General features: G+C 39.8%; 1 protein-coding gene across 1 annotated transcript; it reads left to right on the top strand.

The window, feature by feature from the left end:
• Positions 1-9,849: 9,849 nt before the first annotated feature.
• On the top strand, positions 9,850-16,688 carry LOC124112813. The gene is made up of 4 exons (XM_046472964.2): positions 9,850-9,985; positions 15,540-15,647; positions 15,956-16,057; positions 16,228-16,688. The coding sequence occupies exons 2-4, from the start codon at positions 15,542-15,544 to the stop codon at positions 16,449-16,451; spliced, it is 432 nt and encodes a 143-aa protein (XP_046328920.2). The 5' UTR covers positions 9,850-9,985; positions 15,540-15,541; the 3' UTR covers positions 16,452-16,688.
• Positions 16,689-19,168: the final 2,480 nt, after the last annotated feature.

The following is a 19,168-nucleotide window of genomic DNA, read 5'->3' as shown; positions in this document are numbered from 1 at the left end:
GTATGCTGATCTGCTGTTAAATAAAAAGGTTAAAACTCATGTGTCAGATTCAGAATGAGTATGTGAGTGTGACATTTATTGAGGACTGTCGTGTGTGAAGTGTGTTAATATCCTCTAGTATTGTTGTGTCCATTATAAGGTGAGGTGAAATGGGGTTTGACGTCGCGTCCAAGATTATTGCACGACGTGCATGTACGTGTGTATGTTTGTGTAGCTGCTTGTGCTAGTCCGGACTGATGCCGATTTATAGTGCTAGCTCACTCATGCCGCAGTTTAACATGAATACCCAACTCAGACACAGTATACTGACTCCGAGCCGACCATTCCTTGTTTTAGCCCCGTAATGTCGTGCGCCAGACAGGGTAACAACAAGTACCATCTTTTAACGTCTTTTGGTATGACGCGGTCGGGGGTCGAACCCCGGACCTTCCGCTCTCTGTGCGGACGCTCTACCACTAGACCACGGAGGTGGGTCCATTATAAAAGTAACAGACTTAATCATAAGAAATACATCCTTTGGGTGGTCATACTCACTGATGTGGTTGATGCGTGTCATAGTATCCGAATTGTGTGGATCGATACTCATGATGTCAATTGCTGGATTATTTACAGACCGCAACTATATAGCTGGAATATTGGGGCTTTAAACAACAAACAAACAAACAAACATCTCCTACTCATTTATTAAGTTTCATCTTTATCTTCAAAGTTTCAGGATTGCCATGAAAACCTGGGTTAGAATTGGTCTACAGCTTGTCATAAAAGGCGACTAACGGGATCGGTTGGTTTAAATCACTGACTTGGTTGATGCATGACACCGTACCGCAGTTGCGTTGAACGATCAAACAGCGCCATACGACGCTTGCTCAATAGTTGTTTAATTAGGTTTTACGGATTTGACTATACAATTCCAAACTGACTCATCATTGACCAAAATGATTGTGATGCGTTTGTGATGGGTACCACCGTAGGTACAGAATACGCCCACGATTTTTTAACCTGACATCAATGCTGTCTGATAGTGATTCATAAACACATGTTTATGAGAAAGTTGGAATCGTACAAAGATGTTTCTTAAGATAGTGGAAAGGGTTTGTCGCATTTGTTTAGTAAATCCGCCAAGATTGTCAGACTCCAGTTGACTCAAACTGACATCGTGCTGTTTTGAGGGAATTCGTTCTTTGGGGAGAATAAAGGACAATATAAACATCAGCGTTATGGATAATTTAATAATTTCAGTTTTAAGACACACTGCCAGACAATGAAGGAGTACCTGTTCAACATGACAATCACAATACTAGGCGGAGCATTTCGCTTAAACATATACGAGATGGGCGGAGTTATATCCCTCCCTCCAACCTTTCATTTAGTACAGTCACACGGTCACGTATCTTGTGAAGTGCAAGTATTGGTGCATGGTTATCTCCTTATAGCCCAGCAAATAAAAACCATTCATCTACACCTTTGCGAGTATCAAGTGGAGGAAGCCCTTGTCGGAATAGACAAACTAAAGACTGTATCGGCTGCGACCTTCTCAGATGAGCAGCATCGGGGGAATATACCGCCATTGTGTGGATTTCTGTTTGAGGAATTGGTTCATGAATTTCCCATTACAACATATATAACGTCTAAGACAAAGCAGCCGGACAGGACTAAAGCAGCAGTCCAAACCTTGCACCTTCCGGCTGTTGCCCGTTCCGTGTTCCGTCTTCGTTTAAAACTGTCGTAAACTAACGAATGACCTGCATATGTTTTGTAGTAAAGGTTTGTTTGTTTGTTCAGTCTGCAACTAAAACACGAAAGGTAACGGGAAAATCGCCACAATAAACTCATATCATTGTTTGTTTGTTTGTTTGTTGTTTAACACCGCACTCAGCACTATTCTAGATATATGACGGCGGTCTGTAAATAATCGAGTTTGGACCAGACGATCCAGTTATTGACAGCATGAGCATCGATCCACGCAATTGGGATCGATGACATGCTTCAACCAAGTCAGCGAACCTGACCACCCGATCCCGTTAGTCGCCTTTTTACGACAAGCATAGTCGCCTTTTACGGCAAGCATGGGTTGCTGAAGACCTATTCTACCCCGGAATCTTCTCGAGTGTTTACCAATGGAAAAGTGCAGTGGCTTTCTGGATGTTAAACAAGAAAAAGATAATGGTATGTGTCTCTCCTTATATCCCTGTTTGTTTACCATGCCACTGCGTCTTAGAAAAACGTGGTAAGAAAAAGTGCTCGTTGCTATTGTTTTCGTTGTTATCAGTTAATTGAAAAACAAACAAAAACCTATCCTGAGAAGCACCATTTTTCGTGTGTGCAGCGCGGTTTCTTCTCACAGCGCGGCCGGTAGCACTGATTCTGCTACTTATAAGGAATGAACAAATGTTGAAGAAATAGGGTTTGGGGGGCAGTTTTAATGTCTCGGCCCAAACATTTCTTTTGTAGCTGAGTCAGCATATTCGATACATGCGGCTTAGCTTATGATGAAACTCGAGGACTTCAGTTCACCAGAAACATCGATCCAGTTCAAGTAAAAGTAAATCGCCAACGCCAGATAATAACAAGTCTAGATTCCATTGGGCATAAAAAATAGCGGCGAAAATTAATTGAGTATATCACTGAACACCAGGTGTCCGCGAAAGGGTAAACATGTCCTGCCCTACCCGCCACTCACAGAACTTCTGACCCGATTGATTAGAATAGGTCTTCAGCAACCCATGCTTGCCGTAAAAGGCGACTATGCCTGTCGTAAGAGGCGACTAACGGGATCGGGTGGTCAGGCTCGCTGACGTGGTTGATGCATTTCATCGTATACCAGTTGCATGGATCGATGCTCATGATGTCAATCACTAGATTGTCTGTTCCAGACTCCATTATTTACAGACCGCCGTCATATAGCTGGAATATTGCTGAGTGCGGCTTTAAACAGCAAACCAACCAACCAACCAACCAACCTCTGGTAATACGTTAACCCCAAAAGTGGAGATAACTTAACCCGATTTTAGTCAATAACCAGTGGCCATATATCTGCATGTTTCAAGACGAATGATCAGCAAAAGCGTCGTCAACTATTACCACAAAGCACACAGAAATGATGTGTCTCTGAATTCTTTTATTCTTCAAGGCCTTGATGTTACAGGGAATTAATTGAACTTAAATCCAACTGCTGTAACTTCGTCAGCGGATCCACCCTTCTTGCCAGTTATGTTCATATCTCGGTTTCCTACGTCTTCCATCGTGCGACCTTTGGCTTTTGTAAAAAAGAAAGTATGTGAAGTGCGAAAAAGAATAACGACAATACATTTCCCAGTTTTGTTAATGTGTTTTTCGGGTTGTATTGATTATTCGATTTCTGGTGTTTAAAATGTTAAGATTTCCGGGCATCAAATACCCAATAACACCCGCAAATATTTTTAACGTCAATGTGAAAACAAACGTTATCAGAAATTCTACCATGAATTTGAAATTTACTCGATTCTGATTGGTCAATCAGAGGCTATTAAATAACAATAAACCCCCTCTGATTGAAACAGCTGGTTTGACGGCCGCATCACCGCGGAAGCTAATATTCATAGAATAGTACTATTTTCAGTCATTGTCGGTAGGCATATTTAAATAATTATATCTACAATTACAGGTTACAAAATGCACAGATGCGGTTACCACAATATTCAAAGGATGTGTGGCAATACATTTCATGCAGAAAACACGATAGAAATGTACAAAGGGAATGTATTTACGTTTTGGAGACAACAGAGAGCTTGGAATTTTGGTGCTTTTCTATATATGACTGTGACGTCATATCGATTGCGTCACAATGAGCGATATGACGTCATAATGGTGACGTGCGATGTAGAGCGAAAGCCTTGCAAAGCTTGCTTTGTTTTCTTTAGGAATGCCCACCTCTTGTAAGCTTACAAAGTTGCCGTGCTTATATGCTCTCAATGCCTGTTGTATGTACGTGTGAAGTATTAAGGTGTAAAAAAAACTGCTTGAGTATATACAGCGCCATATTTTGTTCGGTGATTCCGTAATTCAGATCGATAACCCACTCAAAACACTGAACTAAACCCATACCGCTTCACTCAGTATATTTGCTAACACCAAAGCGTTTTATTTAGTCATGGTAGAATGGAGATAAACATACTGTGTTTACAATGTAGAGCTAGGTTACCTGTAGATTTAACCGCGCTGAATTTTACATTTGAACCTCACGCTGCGCGTTCGGTTCCAAATTCAATTTAGCGGGGTTACATCTACAGGTAACCTAGCTCTACATTGAAAACACAGTATGTTCATCTCCTAATTGTCCGTAGCACTGTCTGGACGTTGACGTTTCATGGCTGTTAGACATGACGAATGCTATGACGTCATGATGCAGTGGATGAGTCATTTGCCTCTGTGATTCCTCATTCTTGTCATCAGGATGTGTACAATACAAATAAATCGAAGTTGTTCTGATCAATATTTCTCAAATTGGATATTAATCCGGTATTCATTTCAACAAGAAGAGTGGAAATTTTTAAAAGGTCAAACTTTGGATAGAAAGAAAGGTATTCTCTTCAACAAAAGTATTCATACGCAGAATCCAATCCAATTTAACGTTTTAAACCAATCAGATAGCAGCACACACCTAATGAATAGATTAATGTGTGATATAAATTCTTGACATATTGCTGAATGCTATCAGATGCCTAACAGAGTTATTATTCAGACCCGATCAAAGACTTACCAAATTCAGCACCAGTGGCGGTGGCCTTTTTAACATGCCCTTCACCTTCATGGCCAACGACCACCACTGTATTCTGCTCTGTATAAACAATGGAAGATGGAAGAAAATGGACAAAAAGTCAACGCTTTAAGGGTATTCGTATTTCAAGAGACTAAATAGAATTATGATCCCACGGCCATGAGTTTTGTGTGCTGAAGACTCATTATATACAAATACATCTTAATGACTCCATTGTACCCTTCATGGACTATTGAAGACAACCTCAGGCCTTATAGAAAATATATTTACTTCGAGTTAAGTCACTAAACGTCAAATTGACAAACGCTTTGGTAAGGACGAATCTGGCGCTGATTGCCCCAAACATAAACTTCAATAATAAAAAGAACTATGGTAATTAATGTAGAATAGGTCTTCAGCAACCCGCCGTCATATAGCTGGAATATTGCTGAGTGCGGCGTTAAACAACAAACAACAATAACATCTGTACATGTCTGCCCTCAATAAAGTATAAATGTCTGCCCTCAATAAAGTATAAATGTCTGCCCTCAATAAAGTATACTTATCAGCTTATGTTATTCTGTGTGTATTGTAGGACTTAGATCTGTGTCACTGGATATCGATCTTGTCGATTCTCGAGGAAATACAACAGCAGGTGTGCACGTTGACCTCTTTACATTCAACAAAGATGCTATTATATACTACGGCTATTTATAATGCCGTGTCACATTTTCCAAGAAACTTCTATTTGAAAGGACTATCACATTTCGGAGAAATACAGTGACGTCATGATTGTAAATTTAGTAAGGGCAGGCTGACTGTTTCGTAATCACTTGAATTCTGATATGTTCACGTGGACCGCACCTAGCAACAATGTAATCTTTGCGGCAGGCAATTTATGATTGATTGATTGATTAACTAGGCCCATTTACACCTTGCCCATTATAAAGGTTTGCTAAGTACCTGGATATTTTATAAAGTATCAAAACTGCCACACGCTTTAATATAAGCGATAATGACATTCTGAACATCATGGTGAACAATATTCCTAGAACAGAAAATACCAGACAATGAGAAGTCAATATTGAGAACTGTTAGTGGGGCCTTCACACAGGTTGGCGGCCATTGTGCCTCCTGTGTGCGACTATAAAATGTCTCAAGGGTTGCCGTGGTCGCCGAATGGAGGCACGGCGGTCGCCACAGTCATCATTCAATGCGCGCTGGTGGTCCCCCAAAGGAGGCAGAAGCATCGCCCAGATTGACGGAAAAGTATTTCAGCAGAACGCATCTATTACCTGGTGACCATTGGGCGACCACTGTGCCTTCATTCTGCAACAACGGCAATGCTTGTGCCTCCCCTCTGCCTCCTTTGAGCCACCTTTGAGCAACCAACCTCCTCGGCTATCTTTGTGCGACTATTTTGAACATGTTAAAACATTCACGGCGACCATGGCGTCCATGGCGATGTCTGAACCACCTGTGTACCACCTTGGAACGATCTAGGCAACCATTCTGCCTCCTTTGAGCCTCCAACGACGACCTGGCAAAATTTATGGTCGCACACGTGAGGCACAAAGGACGCCATTCTGTGTAAAGGCCCCATTAGGTCATTGACTTTGTGTATGCGTAGATTATTTGTATACATTACTGTTTATAATAAAAAGACTAATCATTTTCATATACATCCCATAGGCAAGAGTCGCCCATTGGATTTGGACCATTCGAATTGTTCGCGTTCATGAAAGACGAAAAACGATAATGAACAACATTAAGCCTCTAGATGATGCAAAGGCAACTAGTAAAACCAACCTGTTTTCTCTGGTAGCTTGCTTGCACCCGTTCCAGACATGGTTGACGGCACCTGCATATACAACACACATTTGAGCAATAACCATGTCTGACTGATCACCATTGACTCCAACACAATAGTAATTTCACCACATGGGCTATTTTAGGTCAAATCCAAATAATTCATATATCTATAACATATGCGGAAGACCAAAATCTAATTCAGATGCAAATATACTTCAGTGATTTACATCTTATGACGACGGGAGCAGGTTCCATAGATGTTCACCCCTAAAGTGTTATATTCTCGGGAAATAACCATTTCAGATATGTTTTGAGATCAATAGCATTTTAACCATATTGTGACAAATTTGAAGGAGGTTTGAACATACATAAGTAAAATCAAAACAACCTAACTGTAGTACTTGTTATATCGCAAATACGAATATGACCTACCTGCTGTAATGAAATTGTGTTATGTTTGAGAAGTTTGATGTTCAACGCACTCCAACTGATAACTTCCCCTGAATGATCTATAGCGACAATAGCACGTGAACCAGACTGAATAATCACTGGCTGGTAGCGGGTATGCACCAATGAAACGTTTATGATGTTGTTCTATTTAAAGGAAACTGAGTAATCTTCTATTTATAAAGACAACTTGTCTAATGCGCACAGATAGCATATTATAATATGATATAATTATAGAGGATAATATAGGAGTGTTCATGTCGTACTATGCTTACGACACGAGTGTGAAAATACCGGAATTTATAATTAGGCACGAGTGTCGTAAACATGGCAAGACGTCGAGCCTGACCACCCGACTATGCTTGTTGTAAAAGGCGACTAATGGGATCGGGTGGTCAGGCTCACTGACTTGGTTGATGCATGTCATCGATCCCAATTGCGCGGATCGATGCTCATGATATCAATCACTGGAGTGTCTGATCCAGACTCGATTTTCTACAGACCGCCCTCATATAGCTGGAATATTGCCGAGTGCGGCGTTAAACAACAAACCAGAACTAAACCAAACATTAACACGAACATAATGTTCTATTTATTACTGAAGAAAACAATCAAACAGAGAAGAATTTTTGTGTTCACCTATAAGGACAGTAAATCGAAACAACAGTGTAACCACTGTTTGTCAAATGACGTCAACAATCTTCAGCTGTGAAGTCGTTTCTAGTGTGACATCATTCTGACCTCATAATAAGATTCGAATGACGTCAACAATGTCTGAAACAATACACTGCAGTCTCTTGACGTGATATGACAATTTATATGTTTGTCTTCGTAGGTAATATATATAAGTTATTGACACATGGACTAAAGCGGGTGCATTTTCTTCGTCAGCTCTGTGTACTGATTGTGATCTAGTTTCACGAAAATTTCATTGAATTAATTAATTAGTTTGTATGTTCTGGAAAGAGTTTTATTGAGCCAAAGTATCAGCAGATTTACAACTAATTTCACATTCTCGAGGAGACTGGGCTATTCACACTTGGCTATCACCTTTGTACTCAAGGTCTCACGGGAGCAGCAGATTTAAAACTAATTTCACATTCTCGAGGAAAGTGGGCTATTTACACTTGGATGCCGCCTTTGTACTCAAGATCTTACTGATCAATAATGCCAATAATGCCAATAATGTATTCAAAACATGCCAAGCGTGATGTACTGACGGGGGGGGGGGGGGGGGGGGGTACCTTTGTGTCGTTGCTATGAGTCGACTGCTTCATGTGGGATATGCATCGCCTGTATGACTTGCATAAACAAGAGATGAGTCGATGCTGATTGGTCAATCTGAGGTACCACAAAAACCACGCTGACGGAAACAGCTGATTTGATGACCGCATGTGATTTTACAGAAAATTATTTTTTTCTCAGTATTAGTCGGAGGTTTCAGCTGTTAACATTTCAGGGCATCAAATACTCAGCTACCCCCGCAAATATGTTTAACAACATTTGTATAATATAAAAGTAAACAGTAGTATGGTTTTACGCCGCTTTTAGCAATATTCCAGCAATATCACGGCGGGGGACACCAGAAATGGCCATGGGCTTCACACATACGGGAATCGAACCCGGATCTCAGGCGTGACAAGCGAACGCTTTAACCTCTAGGCTACCCGACCGCCCCCTTTCTGCACGTGAAATCGTCATAGTTGTGAATAGACATGACTCTTGTCATGAAGACATCTATGACGTCATGATCTAATGGTTGCGCCTGGTTAACAGATTTTGTAGGAAACTATCGAGGTTGTTCTGATGAATATTGATAATATTGGATATTTAATTATTGTGGCATCCTTTTCAACAAGATGATGGTACTTTTATTTATGAAACTTAGGATAGAGGAAAATATAGAGTAAATGCCTTCATTGTTCCTCACTTGATAAAAAGACTTGATTACTATGCGCGGTGATACACCCAACCCGCAGAGTAACCAATACATGGCATTGTCACAGTACTTGCAACCGTGTCAGTTTAATGTTGGAGGAAAACCCGAAGTGATACATGTCTTCGACGTTTACTACTTCGGTGGGGGGCACGAGTGGCCTCGTCGTCTAAGGCGCTGTACATTGTTGCTTCCATTGGGCACGCCAGAAACCTATGATTGTGGGTTCGAATCCCGGTTCGCCCCATTATCTTACCTGGTTAGTCAGCACCATACCCGTGCTCGTGGGTTTCACAGAAGTGGTAACCGTCTTAGACCTGCACCACTTCGGGTTTTCCTCGTTTGATATCGTGTTACTGTTAAGCAGGAAGTGTATGTGACTCAAGGAACAGTCTGCATTCGCATACATGTATCTTTCAATGGCTAAGTCGCTGTATTCAGAAATGTGATAACTTCTTTGATAGGCATTTAGAAGTTGGGGTACTAAGTAGGGATAAGAATTTATGGATGAACAACTTCTCTATTACAATTAAGAGCGACGTTTCGGTGTAGGTTCTACTTGGGTCAGCCATAATCCCGTTGTTTACATTACTGGCTTCATCCTTTGTTTATGTCACTGACTTCACCGATGATTGTCATCACTGCCCATGTGTGTACAAAACAGGCTACTCTACTCCAGTATAACAATATCTACTCTACTGTATAAACATTGCCTCATACTTGTATATATACTTGCCAACCACACTCTGTAAATCACTTGCTTTATAACGGTGTTAGAACCTACACCGAAACGACGCTCTTAAGTGTAATAAAGAAGTTGTTCATCAATAAAATATTATCCTTACTTAGAAATGTGATAGTCGTTTCAAATTGAAGTTTCCTGGAAAATGCGAAACGTCATTATAAATAGCCATGTTGTTGTGTCGAGCGTGTTAGTTGGCTGGGACTTTCAAGGCAAGTGTGGGCTACTCTCATACAGGTTTTGTTGGATCAAGTCCTATATATAAACATTCGATTTATCTCGTGCATCAATACCGTGGTAATATCACCAACAGGTAAGTTCATTAAGCTGTTCGTCTTTCGTTCGTATATTTGTTGTTAAAAGCAGCACTCAGCAATATTTCAGCTATATGACGGCGGTCTGTAACTTATCGAGTCTGGACCAGACAATCCAGTAAAGGACATCATGGGCATCGATCCACACAGTTGGGATACGATGACATGCATCAACCAAGTCAGCGAGCCTGACCACCCGATCCCGTTAGTCGCCTCTTACGACAAACATAGTCGCTTTTTACAGCAAGCATGGGTTGCTGAAGACCTATTCTATCCCGGATCTTCACGGGTCAGCTGTTTCCCTGATCACACTTAATATATTTACTGTGACTTTATCAAGGCTTGCCAATAACCAATAAGCATATAGGCCAACTGTGTTCCGGTATTGGTTAGGATTGGTTTTAATCCGCACATTGATTTGCTTCACGTGTGTGTGTGTGTGTGTGCCTGTACTAGTCCGGACTTATGCCGGTTTATAGTGCTAGTCCACTGAGATACAACGCAGCAGTTTTAAGTGGATATCCCACTCATGATCCGACACAGAATACTGATATCCGAGCCTACCGGTCCTTATTTCATCTCCGCAAAGAGGAGCGCCAAGCAGGGTAACAGCAAGTACCATCTTTTCACGTCACGTGACAGGGCATGAGATCGAACCACCGGCCTTCCATTCTCCTTGAAGACACTTGGCCACGGAGGTAGTCCCAGTATGACTAAAACCTTTCGGTGAGACCCAAAATCTTCTATCACAGATACACTGTTAGCGTTATTCAAACTGATCAACTGAGGGAATGAAGTGAAGAACACTAAATTATCATTATTGTGACGTGAAAATGCTCTACAGAGAGGAAGTCCAAGCATTGTCCAGTGCAGTGCCAGAAGTCCAGTTGTGTTCATCTTACTGAATTTGGAAACACTATCCAAATCCGTTGTCAATCGAGGTTTCTACTAAAATACATTGCCTCATCTCTAGCGACCAAAGCGCATTACCGGAAATTATTATGGAATAAGATCGGCTTTTGAAATAGCCCACATCTAAATACATATTGTCTTTTGTGGTGATGCCGTTATCAGGACAATTATGATGTAACGTTAACTCCATACCGCTGTCGCGCCAGTTTATGTAGATTTTAGAATGTCATAATAGCATTTTGATTTGTCGATCCATTTTTTTCTAATCAAAATGAGAGGCTGATTCAACTGGATGTCCACACCTCACTACTCCTTACAGCTTGCCGCGTTACTTTAGAGGAGAAACAATGATTTTCCGTGAGTTGTTTCCCTACCTCACAAGATGTAAACCAATTGGTATTTTATGGAAACTACGAAGGGAACTGTTTATCACTTCAAATGTTCTAGTTTTGTATTCATCATCTGAAATGGGCTAGAAATACAACCCCTCAAAGCAATGAGCATTATGTTCAATATACCAGGACACTGTGCAAGAAACGTATGGTCCCATTTCGCACTGATCTTACTAGTCTTGTCTGCACAATATGCGCGAACGTCCAACGTTACAAGCTTGTCACACATTGAAATACTGCTCAATGCAGCGTTTAACCAAACAGTCATATTTATCGGCATACGACAGTGTGCTTCAATGTCGACCAGATCACAAAGAAATTGCACCTTTTATCTTTTCTATTTTTTGTTGCTTAACGCCCGGGTATGCTGCGCTGGCGCTAAACTGACCCAGACAATGACTGCACAATGGCCGCCTCCCCGAAACGAAAAAACATGGCCGACACGCCATGTATTTACTGAAGAAAAACGCCAGAACGGGTGGTTAAAATGTTTTCTTAGCATTTTCATGCTCTTGCAATGTATATGTCACGAGAATACCGTCCATTATTACTTTTAGTGAAGGAAAACATTATCTAAGCTGTTTCCAGACTCGAACGTGATCGTCACATCGGTGAAATGTAAACAATGACATACACACCCCATTTTCAGCAGTGTTATGTGCGTTAATAGTTCGTTTCAGCTCACTGTTATCACGAAATCGTATACATAATACATGGAATAAAACGACCACGTCAATGAAATACCGTTAGCATCTGTATTTCAGAAAATCTGATTACGCAAATGTCGTCGATTATGCCCCGTTTTCTCCCATTGTAAAGTGGTGGGTTTAGCGGAGTTATTGAACGCATAGCATAATAACTAGAAAAAACGAACACTTTTTATCCGTAATAATGATATTTATTGACAGGGTCTGTCATTGGTTCTGACATTTGGCCTCTGGATTTTATTCACATGAAAAGACTTTTATCTGGCATTAGTTTTCTTTTTAACATTGAAATTAAATAAATATAATAATTTTGGAAAAATAATTGATAAATTATCAGTCTTTTGAGCTGATGGTTCTTGCACACATTCGCAGGTTATTATCCTCATTATTTCGGCATATCGTCAACAGGTAATAAACCTTTGTGTCCGGTGAAAGAATAACATATATGTAGCCTAATATATTTTCAGTCAATGTGCACATTTCATGATCAACTGAAACTCTATGATTCAGGTGCATACGTAAACAATAGCTCATTTCACACGTTACAGTTCATTTTGACACGTTACAGTTAATATCCACATGTCACAGTCAATATCCACACGTTACAGTCAATATCCACACGTTACAGTTAATATTCACACGTAACAGTTAATATCCACACGTTACAGTCAATATCCACACGACACAGTCAATATCCACACGTTACAGTTCATATTCACACGTTACAGTTAATATTCACACGTAACAGTTAATATCCACACGTTACAGTCAGTATCCACACGTTACAGTTAATATTCGCACGATACAGTTAATATCCACACGTTACAGTTAATATTCGCACGTTACAGTTAATATTCACAAGTTACAGTTAATATTCACACGTTACAGTTCACATTCACACGTTACAGTTAATATTCACACGTTAAAGTTAATATCCACACGTCACAGTTCATATTCACACATGACAGTTAATATTCTCACGTTACAGTTAATATCCACACCTAACAGTTAATATTCACACGTAACAGTTCATATTCACACGTTACAGTTAATATTCACACGTTACAGTTAATATCCACACGTAACAGTTAATATTCACACGTTACAGTTCACATTCACACGTTATAGTTCATATTCACTCGTTACAGTTAATATCCACACGTAACAGTTCATATTCACACGTTACAGTTAATATTCACACGTTGCAGTTAATATCCACACGTTACAGTTAATATTCTCACGTTACAGTTAATATCCACACGTAACAGTTAATATTCACACGTAACAGTTCATATTCACACGTTACAGTTAATATTCACACGTTACAATTAATATCCACACGTAACAGTTAATATTCACACGTTACAGTTCACATTCACAGGTTACAGTTCATATTCACACATGACAGTTAATATCCACACGTAACAGTTCATATTCACACGTTACAGTTCATATTCTCACGTTACAGTTAATATCCACACGTAACAGTTGATATTCACACGTAACAGTTCATATTCACACGTAACAGTTCATATTCACACGTAACAGTTAATATTTACACGTTAAAGTTCACATTCACACGTGACAGTTAATATCCACACGTAATAGTTAATATTCACACGTAACAGTTAATATCCACACGTAACAGTTAATATTCACACGTAACAGTTCATATTCACACGTTACAGTTAATATCCACACGTAACAGTTAATATTCACACGTTACAGTTCACATTCACAGGTTACAGTTCATATTCACACGTTACAGTTAATATCCACACGTAACAGTTAATATTCACACGTTACAGTTCACATTCACAGGTTACAGTTCATATTCACACGTTACAGTTAATATCCACACGTAACAGTTCATATTCACATGTTACAGTTAATATTCTCACGTTACAGTTAATATCCACACGTAACAGTTAATATTCACACGTAACAGTTCATATTCACACGTTACAGTTAATATTCACACGTTACAGTTAATATCCACACGTATCAGTTAATATTCACACGTTACAGTTCACATTCACACGTTACAGTTCATATTCACACGTTACAGTTAATATACACACGTAACAGTTCATATTCACACGTTACAGTTAATATTCTCACATTACGGTTAATATCCACACGTTACAGTTAATATCCACACGTTACAGTTAATATTCTCACGTTACAGTTAATATCCACACGTAACAGTAAATATTCACGCGTAACAGTTCATATTCACACGTTACAGTTAATATTCACACGTTACAGTTAATATCTACACGTAACAGTTAATATTCACACGTTATAGTTCACATTCACAGGTTACAGTTCATATTCACACGTTACAGTTAATATCCACACGTAACAGTTCATATTCACACGTTACAGTTAACATTCTCACGTTACAGTTAATATCCACACGTAACAGTTAATATTCACACGTAACAGTTCATATTCACACGTTACAGTTCATATTTACACGTAACAGTTCATATTCACACGTAACAGTTAATATCCACACGTAACAGTTAATATTCACACGTTACAGTTCACATTCACACGTTACAGTTAATATCCACACGTAACAGTTAATATTCACACGTAACAGTTCATATTCACACGTTACAGTTCATATTCACACGTAACAGTTCATATTCACACGTATCAGTGAATATTCACACGTTACAGTTCACATTCACACGTTATAGATCACATTCACACGTTACATTTCATATTCAAAAGTTACAGTTCACATTCACGCGAAATAATTGTTTTGTTTGTTGTTTATAGCTGCACTCAGCAATATTCCAGCTATATGACGGCGGTCTGTAAATAATCGAGTCTGGACCAGTCAATCCAGTGATTGATATCATGAGCATCCATCCACGCAATTGTTTCGTTTGCTTGTTTAACGCCGCACTCAGCAATATTCCAGCTATATGGCGGCGGTCTGTACATAATCGAGTCTGGACCAGTCAATCCAGTGATTGATATCATGAGCATCCATCCACGCAATTGGTTTCGTTTGCTTGTTAAACGCCGCACTCAGCAATATTCCAGCTATATGACGGCGGTCTGTAAATAATCGAGCCTTGACCAGACAATGATGTAATTGACATCATGAGCATCGATCAACATGCATAGCATGCATCAACCAGCGAGCCTGACCACCCGAACCCGTTACCACGCAATTGGGATCGATGACATGCATCAACCAAGTTAGCGAGCCCGACCTGTTAGTCGCCTCTTACAACAAGCATAGTCGCCTTTTACGGCAATCAGGGGTTGCTGAAGACCTATTCTACCCCGGATCTGGCTTATGCGACTTTTACAAAAGTTCAAAAGTATCACAAATAAGGTAGTTAGTGCACTGAACTAACATGTTTGTAAAAAGTTTTTCACCAAACTGACGCTAAGGGGACTGCATATGCGCCGTGGTATGTCATGATTTCTGGGCACTAGAAATGGTTGTAAGGGGGCTGCTTCTGTTCTTGCACGTTCTTAGTACTTTTAGTTGTAATAATATTTTCCCGTTATTTTAGACATGGCACAACAGGGAACACATAACATTGGTATGTCTGGTGGAATTGCGGTTCGATCTAATGCTTGTGGGCAGTATAATGGACCTCAACAACAAGTCCACAACAGAGGTAAAGTTATGTTTCATCCGTAAGATAATACATCCTCACATTGTGATTTGTTCTTTGTTTGTTTGTTTGTTGTTTAACGCCGCACTTGGCAATATTCAAGCTATATGGCGGCGGTGTGTAAATAAAGTTTTCTATCAACATCAATTTTATAACGAATGTATCTCCCGTACAAAACCCGTTATTAATGTACGAAAGATATCAGCACATTATGCCATTTGTCAAAGAACGTATTCAAGCCCATCGCATAACATTTGTAATTACATATGTGTGTACATTGGTTTTGAAAAAGCATAACATTTGTTAAACAGACCAGAGAATTCAGGATGGAAATATTGGAGCTCTAACTTCTGGCGACAACAACCAAGGACCAATGACTGCAAACATTGGCCAAGAAAGGACCGAAGATTGGGGTAATTTACCACTGTTACGTTTCATACATACAAGTTATGTAATACATCTTAACTTATTTACCACATAGAGGACCGTTAATTGCATCAAAACATAGAAAGCACGTACCATTATAAATGTTTCATATACAACAGTACATCAGTGCATGACAAAACCGACATTATTTCAACAGATCCAATGAAGGCCACATCTGCAGATGTTCAAAACCTGCTCCGACAAGAAGAGTGTGATGACAACACTATTGCCATTTTCAAAAAGAAGAAAATTAATGGAAGAATGCTTCTCAAACTTAGTCAGGAGGATCTGAACCAGTATGGTCTGACGGATGAAGATGAGAAGAAACGAGTCCTGGACCTCATCCAAGATGTTCAAGATGGAAAACTAAAATTGAATTGAACTGGTCAGGAAAAGGTTCCAGTCAAATATGAGGTTGCTCCTGCTACTCAGTAAAGCATACAATTTGCAGTTTCTCTTGCTTCGCTAAATATAATTTGCTAATTATTTCTAAGATGCCTAAGATGCCTGATACACTGTTGCATAGCCCGTTGAAGAAATGTCGACATAAACCCTTTACTTTTGAAATATATATGCGTGGTTAATTCAACGGAATTGGAAATAAAAGAGAGAAGTAACTGTGGTTGGTCAGTTTCATACTTCAGTCCGTTCATATAACATTCACTTTGTTGAGCATGATCTTGGGCGAAGGGATAAGAATGCACGCTTCATTTAAAGCAATGTACCGTATGTCATAGGAATTCGGTGTGGTACACCATCAATGTCTTTTTCGGAAAATATGTAGTGGCACTGCTTCCGAAGGTGTTTGTTTGATTAATGAACGTACACGGTTATACGATCAGATTGAGAACTCCATGGAGATCTGTCTGACTTCCAATTATGTGGCCCAGAAAAATGCAAAACGTGAACGATAACATTCTGGATTGATCTCTCCAGTAACACGTCGAGTGTAGATCACGGTTGTCATTTTTCTTTTGGTAGTGACCTTACACTCCCTTTGAACGTGTCACTGACACGATTTCGATGCAGACTCGAGTTTGTTTTCACTACTTCAGTATGTGTGTAATTTGTGTCCAATTTGTTTTCAGTATTTGTATAAATGACTCTCCTCGATATCTCTTATTGTTGGTTGAAGAGGTGTGTAATCTAAAAGGACAGTTGAACGTTTAACTTTGAATATTCATCAGCAAAGTGTTCTATTAATATTTCTATTGCGTTTCCAAGGCAACAAGTTGTATCCGAGTGGAAGTGGAGGTTGGTTTATTAATTTTTAAACATTTTATAGACACAAAAAAGAGCCGAACTGATGTTCTTTCATATACAGCTTCCCTGACAGAAATTTCAGTTTTGGGTAGAGTTTGCAGACAGTGGCAAACGTATGTATATAGTCAATATTAATCTGAGAACTGCTTAGAAGGGTTCAAACTTTCTGTATTGATTTAGGAGGATTTGAACAAATATAAATGCATAGTTCCATTGTTATTTTGCGTATACATCAAACTAGGAAGGTGTCTGTTGTACTTTTTTAGCAGTTAACGTCACATAAACCGATTTACACAGCCACTTATGTAGGAACCTTTTCAATTTGTTCACCAACATTTGATCATAAAAGCGACAAAATCAGTTCCATAATCTGTACGATTCTGATACGTGTTTGTGCATCACTATTAGATTCACGTCATAATTATACTGATGCCTATATGCAGCAATATTTTGATAGCTATATTCTTGTGGGATCTCTCATGTAAACTTAATTGATTTACAATGCTATATCATCGAGATGTGCCGTTACGTAAGGCTCACATTAGACCTGATGCCGTGTAATTCGTCCAAGTTATTGTGCATTAAACAGTTTTTTAGCATTTTACGAACGCTTCTTATAACATTCAGCCAGAGCGTCGGACCTGGATTAAAAATTGTTATAGTGTACATTTCACAGTTGGTAGTTTACATTTTACCCAACAAAGAAGAGATATGAAAATAAGTTTAGAGAGACAATTACCAATCTTACAAGATCAACAAATCAACATGGGGATTACTCAGCTGACAAATCAGCATGAATGCTTTACTTGCTTGTTGTTTAATGTGGCATTCCAGCTACATGACACACACACACACACACACACACACACACACACACACACACACACACACACACTAACACACACACACACACACACACACACACACACACACACACACGTACACATACACACAAAAAAAGAAAAAAGAAAAAAACCCAGTTCATATATAATCAGAACTTCCATATCCACTCGAAAATGGCACACATGGCACTGATGTGCACGATACCACTGAATTATTATGTTGTCTTTGTGTGAAATCATAAAAGCGATAGAACCCTTTCCGTCTTCATAAGAAATCTCCGCCAAAAGCAGAATAGATTGGGTGATTCATACAATAGCATGAGTATGACAACGCACACGTAACTGAGTCACAGAGACTGACCACCCTACTTTCTCACTTTATAAGAATAAGAGTTTGCTGAGGGCCTATTCTTGCCCGTAATTCATACGAGGGTTGTGTAGACTGCGGGTAAAGAGCATCGATCCACGCAAATGGTATACGATGACATGCATCAACCGAGCCTGATCACCCGATCGCGTTAGTCGCCCCTTACGACAAGCATGGGTTACTGAAGATCAATTCTTCACGGATCCAGAGAGCAAAGGTGACAAATTAGGTGAAGTTAAGCAACGTTGGCCACGGAAACTAGATGGATGGGTGACCTGAGGCACGCTTGACTCCTGAGAGGTTTTAGGACTTCGGTACACTTAAGCACCTGTTACGTGTTGTGTCTGTTCAGGCTAGTGGCTTTGTTCGAAATATGCACAGCAGGCAATGGGTATTATACGATTATGTCAGAGCAGATCGGAGACCGGAAGGTCGGTAGTTCGATCCCCTTGCCCCAACAGACGTGGCCCAGGTGCCCGGCACCAAGGGGACAAAGCATGAACTGGTCGGATCAGAGACATCATAATGTGTCTGAGTGGGGTATCCATGTTAAACGGCGTTGTATGAGTGGGTTATATAACCAGCATAAATCCGGACTAGTACAAGGAGCAACACATCCATGTACA

Source organism: Haliotis rufescens, unplaced genomic scaffold (genome assembly GCF_023055435.1).
Source record: "Haliotis rufescens isolate VD_foot unplaced genomic scaffold, xgHalRufe1.0.p SCAF_58, whole genome shotgun sequence".
Lineage (NCBI taxonomy): Eukaryota > Metazoa > Mollusca > Gastropoda > Lepetellida > Haliotidae > Haliotis > Haliotis rufescens.
Note: the sequence above shows the minus strand (reverse complement) of the source record. Positions and strands in the feature narration are given on the sequence as shown.

Excerpts from the sequence above, each read along its gene's own strand:
- LOC124112813 (XM_046472964.2), top strand. The coding sequence starts at position 15,542 with ATGGCACAACAGGGAACACATAACATTGGTATGTCTGGTGGAATTGCG. Across the intron at positions 15,648-15,955 it reads ACAACAAGTCCACAACAGAG|ACCAGAGAATTCAGGATGGA; the intron begins GTAAAGTTATGT and ends TTTGTTAAACAG. Across the intron at positions 16,058-16,227 it reads AGAAAGGACCGAAGATTGGG|ATCCAATGAAGGCCACATCT; the intron begins GTAATTTACCAC and ends TTATTTCAACAG.